We start from the raw sequence: 9,042 nt of genomic DNA on the forward strand, positions 1-9,042 counted from the left end.
GTAATAAGTTGGCTACTATGGCACTAACAGTAAACCAAACAAGCACCTATAAAAACCAGTTGCAATAACACTAAAAAACAATCCTACAATGTCAAACACGAAAGGACGAGCCGACTAATAAAATGATCAGAGAAAGTAGGAAGACAGTCAATAGAACATGTATAACAATTCTAAACAAGACAATAATAAGCAGCAATTGAACCAAACCAGCAAGGAGAGATAATAAAAAACAGCAGTACTTATATACAAGACAAGAAGATTCGAGTCAGTAGCTGGCAGACTAAGAAGCCTGATAACAAAAAACTGCCACTAACTCTTAACAGGACATAAGAGTGCAAACAAAAGATTTACTTTCAAAACCACAAATAAAACCTAAACCGTACCAGCATATCATATACATCTCCTACATTGGAAATTGCAAACTAAATTTACCTTCACATTATCTTAAGAGTTGTCTCCCCTTCTTTGTTATCCATTTCCTGAAATAAATCAAAATTTTGAACTCAATTTTGGGACTTAGGGTTTTCATTCTTATATTCAGAAAGAGATCTAGACGTTTCGTAATGAAGCTTCTAAGATGTAAGAGATTGTGGGAGATAGTTGATTTTCAGAGATGTAGTTTACAGATTCAGTAGATTTCTTTGAAGTTCTGTTTCTAAATCGAACCAACTCTTAACTACGAAAAAGAATCATTCTGAAGAAATTGAATCAACAAAAGATTTCGTTGAAGAACTTACTTGTTTGATTTCAGTTACTTGAATCCCCATAATCCTCTTCGCCTTCCTTTGTTTCCCTACAAAATAAGCGGAAATTGAACCAGACCAGCAAGAAGAGATAACTAAAAGCAGCAGTACTTATATACAAGACAAGAAGATTCGAACCAGTAACTGATCAGACTAAGAAGCCTGATAACATAAAACTGCCACTACCACTCTTAAAAGAAAACAAAAGATTGGCAAGAGCACCCGGGGGCCAATATGCTAACACGACAGGACTACAAACACACTAAAAAGAAAGCTAGATAATACTAAATAAAAAAGCAGATAATACTAAACAACTACAATTTAGTTAGCAATGGATTCATTGGGCTCTTCAACATCCACCATCAACTCAGATTCAATATTTAAACTAGAAGGAGGAAGTAGAGTATCAGTATAATGCAATAAAAATACCGAATGAAAGGTGAAACCCCTAACTCACATCTTTATAGTCTCACCCACTTCTCTCTTGGACCTCTGAATCTTCCAAATGTTCTGTATAGTGTTGATATCAATGGGTTTGATCATATGATCCGATTCTTCTATAGCAATATCGTTATTACCACCATCTCCTGACATCACTGTATATTTAAGAGTACACTACTTAGCAATTATTCGAAAAATACTAATTAAAGTTAACAAATATATATTCTTGTTTAGTACTTACTGATTACAGGAACATTCATCATCTCCGATATATGCTTGAGTAGCACATCAGTATGAGCAAGATGAATATCGATAAGAATTATATCACATTCATTATTGACATTCTTTCTTGTAAGCCAAAACAATGCTGATATACAAGAAGGATGCGTTATAACTGAAAAAAAAAAACAACAACCCAACAAAGGTATTAGGATTCTTTCAAAACCTAAATCGAATCATATACAACCAATATCGTAAGAGTTGCAAACTAATATTTACCTTCACAGTTATAATCCTTAAGTTTATTTTCTTGCAAACGTAACTGGTCGTTATCGACGACCAATATCTTAAGAGTTGTCTCCCCTTCTTTGTTGTCCATCTCCTGAAATAAATCAAAATTTTAAGAAATACTTCATTAATCTTTAATAACTCAAACTTTTACTGTTTAACATCAATCTTGATGGTTGAATCATAATCAATCTACCTTATGTGAACAACTCAATTTTGGGATTTAGGGTTTTGATTAAGTTGAAGGATCCAAAATTTTGGTACACCATGATTTCTATTGTTGATCATAAGATCCATTGGTTTCTCTATATTACATTGAATTACTCAGACAACATTCTTAGATAATGTATGGAACTTCAATTTAAAGGGAAATAGAAACAATCTCCTCATAGATAATGTATAATTTGATAGCAGGATCAGAAGTTGAAAGATCCAAAATTTTGAACAACTCAAATTTTGGGACTTAGGGTTTTAATTCGTATGTTCAGAAGAAGATTTAGACGTTTGATAATGAAGCTTCTAAGACGTTTGGTAGATTTCTTTGAAGTTCTGTTTCTAAATCAAACCAATTCTTGAGTACGAAAAAGAATCATTCTTAGAAAAATTGAATGAACAAAAGATTTCGTTAAAGAACTTACTTGTTTGATTTGTGTTACTTGAATCCCCATAATCCTTTTCGCCTTCCTTTCTTTCTCTACGAGATTTCGTTGAAGAACTTACTTGTTTGATTTGATTTGAGTTGCAACAGAAAACCCTAGAAATCTCGGACAAAAATTTAATTCATATACTAGCGGGGAAGTGGTGTGAACAAGGGGGACTAAAACCGACTTGTGTTGGGTATAGCCTTGTTTGGGTCTTTCCCAAAGAAAAATTATTTGGAACCCAAAAATTGAGGGGCTAATACGATTCTGCCTGTACATGAAATTAGTTGCACGTCCATTTTGTCAGAAAATTTACATTTTTTTTTTGTTAAGATAATACAAGGAAACTAAACAGAACTGGAAATAAAAGAAGGCAAGGTGTCCCAAATCTTCCTCTGGCGATTCTTTCTCCCCCATTTAGCCAATGCATCCGCTATCGAGTTATAATCTCTAGGAATGTAGGAGAATTTCGACTCGGTGAATCTGTCCTTCAGTTGTAAAATTTCGAATAGATGTTACCTGGATTGCCATTGTGTAGTGAAAGTTTGATCCTCCATAAATGAAAATGATGTTCAGATTGCCACTTTCTATATGCACGTAAGATATCTTGAGATTAATCGCCCACATAAGTGCCTGTTTGATTGCCAAACATTCACATTCTTCCGCATTTTGACCTCTAGTAGTATCTGCAAGAGTTGAGATGAAATTGGCATCCGAATCATAAATAACACATCCAAATCCTGCTGGCTCAGATAAATCTGTAAAAGATGCGTCAGTGTTGATTTTTAAAAATGGTGGCGATGGAGGGCTCCATTTTTTATCTTTGGTTCTTTGATCTTCGTAGTTATTTTTAATGGTTCTATTGTAGTAGCGTGGATCATTTGTATGACTTGCATTGGAGATTGTTTTTTGGATGTGAAGCAAGTCTCACATCTCACTTTCCAAATAAACCATAATATTTTAGCATACAAATTTGTGAGTTCCTCATCCAGATCCTTCCACAGAAGGATCCATAGTTTAACTGACTGTATATTATCCGTCCGAACCTGAAAATAGAACCAAATCGCTTTGGCATAGGGACATTGTAGCAACACATGATCTATAGTTTCATTAGTCTCACAATCTGATTTTCTTTTTGTGTTTTCTTCTTGTATTACCCTTGTACCTACATAAACCAGATAACCCTCAATTTTCTGAAAGAAAGAACATTCAGCATTCAATTCATGTCCTCTCATTTAAGGAAATCTTTCTTATTTCCTGATCTTTTTCTTCTCACTTTAAAACTTTATGAACTTCTAATCTCTTTCTCCCTAGAAATTTTCCATAACTTCATCAGATTTTCTCTCTAAACATATTTCAGATTGATTTTCTGAAACAAAGATTCATCGAGAAATCTTTCTCGAACATATCTGAAATCTTTCTTTCTTATTTTAACTTTCATCTCTTGTTTCTCTATATTTTTTCTTCACCACCTCTCTCTCTCTCTCTAAAATTTGCAGAAATTTTATTGTTCACTCTCTAAAATTTCTTCTACAAATCAATGAAGCAAACATTTTACGGACAAATTTGAAAGCCTTAAGATGAAATTATGTTTTTCTCTTTTTGTGTGTATGAGGATGGTGATGATATTGGGAAGGACTGTGTAATTTTTTGTACGATTATGATGACTATGCTCAATAAAGCGGGATTGCTTTGTATTCATTAGTTGATGTTAACAAATTTGATATTAATTTTATTAAAATCTAGAAGAAATTAGAAAAGTATGTAAGACATAATTATATGTACCGTACAAGACGTTAGATTATGTATCGTACACAACAAAATGTCTTATACGTTCTCCCTAGAAAGTGTCATTTTGACAAGTGTATTTGACATAATCATAAGTACAACATATGACATTTGATTATGTATTGTACATAACAAAATGTCCTATACTTTCCCCTTGAAAGTGTAAGAAATTTGAAAGTGTATAGGACATAATGATATGTACAGTACATTTACTTACATACGATAATACCAACATGTCAAATACTCTCTTCCCAGAAAATATAAGAATTTAAAATTGTAGAGGACATAATCATATGTACAATACATTTTGTTATGTACTGGACATAAAGGTCTTTATATCGCCTTTAGAGCCCAAAATGTCTTGATTGACGGTTATAGTGCTCATCCAAATTCATAATGTATTGCATATTATATTCATGATGCACAAATGTCATTGAAATGTAATGATTCATGGAGTCCAATCTTAAAAAAAAAAAAAAAAAAAAACGGGTACGATCTAAAACCCGATCCGTATCTAGTCGGACTAAAACCGACAGGTGTTAGTCTAGAGCCTATATCTATAGGGTGATCCCAGGTTGGACCGCTTTGCTACACATGTGTAGAATGTATAGCGTTGTTTGGGCCTTTCCCAAGGGAAAAATTGGTTGGAGCCCCAACAGCGTGTAGAAAAATTAGGCGCAGGTGCATTTTTTTTTCAGAAAATGTACTTTCAACATCTGATTTCCTTTTTGCATTTGTTCCTGTATGACCCTTGTACCGACATAAACTAGAAGGAGTGTCCTTTAACCAAGATGAAAATGCGCTCAATTTGTCGAATAGGATGGCGATGACATTTAGTCAGGTCGAATTAGGGATCGTAATGCTTAGCTAAAAGCTAACTACGATCGTCGAGTCCACTTCGATGATTCACGCATCGACCAGATCCTACAACGGGTTACTGCAAAGGGTGGTGGCTTGATCGGGGAGAGTTGACAAGAGGGAACAAGGAAAAATATTGGATTTGATTCAAATTGAAATGCCCAAAAAGTTCGGATAAGATTCGAACAAGGATAGGAAGAACGGGACCCGAAAGACTAGCCCGGATCAAGAGAGATGGGTCGGTCGTGTTATGGTCAGTCATATGAAGTGGGTGGCTAGGCTCAACCCACTAATGGGGCTTTCCTGGCCGACCACATAAAGGAGAGCCCCAAGACGGGATAGAACTCCCGTCTGAGAATCTCAATCAGAAAAGGTTTTTGATTCTTATCTTTTCTGAAAGCCTTATTTGAATCCTAATTGAAATGTGATTCTTAGTTTTGGGGTATCTATATGAAGTATAAGAACATAAAAGGAGTAGAATTTTCTCAAAAATAAAATGAGTTAATTCCTATATGGCCCCCTACTTTGTGACCAGCTTCCTTTATGGCCCCCTTTATTTCGTAAATTCAAATATGGCCCCCTATTTTCATGTAAATGTCCTAATTGTCCTTCCTATTTATAATTTTTCAAAATAAAATAAAATACATTCCACCTCATTTCCACCTCATTTCCACCTCATTTCCACCTCACCTCCATCTCCACCTCAAATGTCTCTCCACCTCACCTCTCTCTCCACCTTTCTTTCTCTCTCTCTCCACCTTTCTTTCTCTCTCTCTCCACTTCTCTTTCTCTCTCTCCACCTTTCTTTCTCTGTCTCTCTCTTTCAACCTCTCCCACTCTCATCTTTCTCTCTCTCTCCACCTTTCTTTCTCTGTCTCTATCATCTCTCTCTCTTTCAACCTCCACCTCATCACCTCTCTCTCTCCACCTTTCTTTCTCTCTCTCTCCACCTTTCTTTCTCTCTCTCTCCACTTCTCTTTCTCTCTCTCTCCACCTTTCTTTCTTTGTCTCTCTCTTTCAACCTCTCCCACTCTCATCTCTCTCTCTCTCTCATCTCTCTCTCTCTCTCTAAAAAAAAAACTCTCATCTCTCTCTCTCTCTCAAAAGATTGGAATCTGTTGAACCAGACCTGAAGGTCTGGTTCAACAGATCTGAAGGTCTGTTCCGAACAGACCTTCCAAGGTCTGTTCCGAGCAGACCCTTTCAAGGTCTGCTCGGAACAGACCTTCAAGGGTCTGTTCCAGCAGACCCTTCGAAGGTCTGCTCGGAACAGACCTTCAGATTTGAAGGTCTGCTGTTGAACCAGACCTTCAGAGATGAGAGTTTTTTTTTTTTTTAAGGTTGCCGGCCGGAAAATTTTCCGGTCGGCGACCTTGCCGGGGAAGACGAAGTGGGAGAGGTTGAAAGAGTGAGACAGAGAAAGAAAGGTGGAGAGAGAGAGAAAGAGAAGTGGAGAGAGAGAGAAAGAAAGGTGGAGAGAGAGAAAGGTTTACTCTTCAATAAAAAAAAAAGAGAAAGAAAGGTGGAGAGAGAGAGAAAGAAAGGTGGAGAGAGAGAGGTGAGGTGGAGAGACATGTGAGATGGAGATAGAGGTGAGGTGGAAATGAGGTGGAATGTATTTAATTTTATTTTGAAAAATTATAAATAGGAAGGACAATTAGGACATTTACTTGAAAATAGGGGGCCATATTTGAATTTACGAAAAAAGTGGGCCATAAAGGAAGCTGGTCACAAAGTAGGGGGCCATATAGGAATTAACTCAAATAAAATCTATCTCTACAACATCAATTGGAAAGTAGATTTAAGGGAAAAGCTCTCAACCTATCTATCTAGTCATAGTAGAAGAGTTCTTATTCTCAACCTTTCATTAAGGTCCTAGCTGACATTAAAGAAGGGAGATCAAGTCAACTTGTTCGGGTGTCTCAAGTAGAGAGCTTCAATTTGGAGCTCTCATCTTCGGGATAAAGGCATCGAATTTATTTGAATGGAAAGCGATTCAGGTAGTCACTTATCCCATTCTAGTTCATCTTTAGTTCTTACATGTGATCTTAGAAACTAGTGTTAGACCTATTATACTTCTAAAATTCCACTTAGACCACTATGTGACACCATACTTCATCCTTTATTTTGTCTCTAAAAAAATTCATATTGATTTTCTGAACAAAGATTCATGGAGAAATCTTGCTTACGAAAATTTTCTTGAATGTATCTGAAATCTTACTTCAAAAATACTTTATAATGTTGCATTAAATTAGGGGGTATAATAGTCATTTTTACAAAATGTAATGTTTTTAAAATAGCTACAAAAGATCAAATTGCATTGAGGGTATGATAGTCAATCTTAAAATATTTGCATAGGTATAGTAGTCATTTTTACAAAAAAAACTGTCTTCGTAAAAAGGTTGCAAAGTACCTTCATTAGGTTTCATTGAAGGGTATAACAGTCAATTTAAAAATATGCGAGGTGAGTACTTGTACGATGGTTTGCATTGAGTTAAAATGGTTTGCATTGTAAAGGAGGGTATAATAGTCAAGTTAAAAAAGTATGTGGTTGTCCACCACCTCTTGGTGTAGTGGTTGGACATCCACTCCGCTATCCGGAAGTCTTAGGTTCGAGTATTTGGAAGTGGAAATCTAGATTTTATTGAACCTGTGTATAAATAAAGTATATGTAGACTTGATGGGCTTTAGGCCCCTTAAGATGTCTAAAATCAGATTGTATTATCTCTTCATGATGTATCAATGTCTTGTAATAACTCTTGTAGTCTATGTTAAAAGAAGTATGTAGTTGTTTGGACTTTACAATGATTTGCATTTAGTTTAAAATGATTTGCATTGGGCTTTAGGAACAATAAAAAAAGAGCATGTGATGTTTAACCAAATAAAATATATTTTTTCTTTTAACTAAAAGCCACTTGATTGGACCTCCACCCTAATATGTTTAATATAAAAAAATTCCTTCTGTTATAGGATGGTGTAGATCAGCCTTCCGGACTGCTTGTGATACTGTCCGCTTTGGCACACCTGGGCCTCACGGTTTAAAAAGGCCTCACTAGGGAAGAGTGCTTAACCTCGTAAGAGAAGCACCACACTCCATCTCACTACCAATGTGAGATTGCTTTACAACACACCCTCCCAAGACCACATCACAGTAGAGCAAATCGTGTTGATCATATGTTATAGGATGGTGGGGACTACTAGCCTTCCAGGTTGCTATTGATATTGTCCGCTTTGGCGGTGGGAATCGGGCGGGTTCGGTCGGGCTCGGACTCGTGCTTTTCGGGCACGGGCGGATCGGGATCAAGAATAAAATGTCCGATCGGACTATCGGGCAATTCGGGCCAGACAAAAATCAGTTTATTAGGGCCTGCGGCCCGGTTCTGCGCGATAGCCCGCTCGGATTCTGACGGGCTCGGGCGGACGGGTCTCGGGCTTTTAGAGTCGAACCACGTGAGTGCAAAGATACTTTGCCCAGAATTCCGAACTCCTCTCTTATAACTTATTCTTTCTTCTCCCGCCTTTTCCTTCTTCATTGTGGGACTAAAAATACAGGTCAAGGTTTCTAAATTGCTAATTTCTCTCTAAGTGTTATGTTGAGTACCAAGTTGTTGTAATTTCTAACTAGTTCAAAGCCAACAGAGATTCCATGCCCATCAAAACTGAATATCAAACTGGGATTTGAGATAAATTACAACCTAAATGTTTCTTTCTAACCCTCACTTTTTCTTCACTCTCAGTTAATCAAATAAATGGACTAAGAAATGTATCATCCTTTTGAAGGGTAAAGGTCTTCTAGTCAGTTTTTCCATGTTCCATTTCATTATCCGAAGATTGGAGCTATTCAAATTTGAAGCTTGGGAAGAAGAGGTCACTTCAATCATTTGAAACCTACTCTTTATAAACATAACTGATGATTGAATTTGATCTTAGATATTAGGGTTTAAGTGAGTAAAAGGTATATTAGAAAAAGAAGAACAATACATCTTCCATTCAAGACTTCGAACTATCTAAAGTCTAAACCTTCTAGTAGTCTCTAATCTGTGAAATTGAAATTAAGATTTTGG

At 36.3% G+C, this 9,042-nt stretch overlaps 1 protein-coding gene across 1 annotated transcript; it reads right to left on the reverse strand.

Annotated features, from left to right (window-relative positions):
• Window positions 1-220: 220 nt before the first annotated feature.
• LOC147548744 (two-component response regulator ARR2-like) lies at window positions 221-2,674 on the reverse strand. Its single transcript, XM_086669997.1, has 6 exons — window positions 2,330-2,674; window positions 1,683-1,785; window positions 1,426-1,578; window positions 1,201-1,339; window positions 738-793; window positions 221-479 (listed from the first exon to the last, which is right to left on the reverse strand). The coding sequence occupies exons 1-5, from the start codon at window positions 2,357-2,359 to the stop codon at window positions 748-750; spliced, it is 471 nt and encodes a 156-aa protein (XP_086526123.1). The 5' UTR covers window positions 2,360-2,674; the 3' UTR covers window positions 221-479; window positions 738-747.
• Window positions 2,675-9,042: the final 6,368 nt, after the last annotated feature.

The sequence above is a fragment of the Eschscholzia californica genome, unplaced genomic scaffold, assembly GCF_041429995.1.
Source record: "Eschscholzia californica isolate CP2 unplaced genomic scaffold, dmEscCali1.0.p SCAF_3, whole genome shotgun sequence".
In the NCBI taxonomy this organism is placed as follows: domain Eukaryota; kingdom Viridiplantae; phylum Streptophyta; class Magnoliopsida; order Ranunculales; family Papaveraceae; genus Eschscholzia; species Eschscholzia californica.

What these genes read in the sequence shown, in the direction of transcription:
- LOC147548744 (XM_086669997.1), bottom strand. Translation starts at nt 2,359, where the DNA reads ATGGGGATTCAAGTAACACAAATCAAACAA. An exon ending in AAGTAACACAAATCAAACAA is followed by an intron (nt 1,786 to 2,329) that starts GTAAGTTCTTTA and finishes GATTTATTTCAG; the next exon opens with GAGATGGACAACAAAGAAGG. An exon ending in GTGGGTGAGACTATAAAGAT is followed by an intron (nt 794 to 1,200) that starts GTGAGTTAGGGG and finishes CTTATTTTGTAG; the next exon opens with GGAAACAAAGGAAGGCGAAG.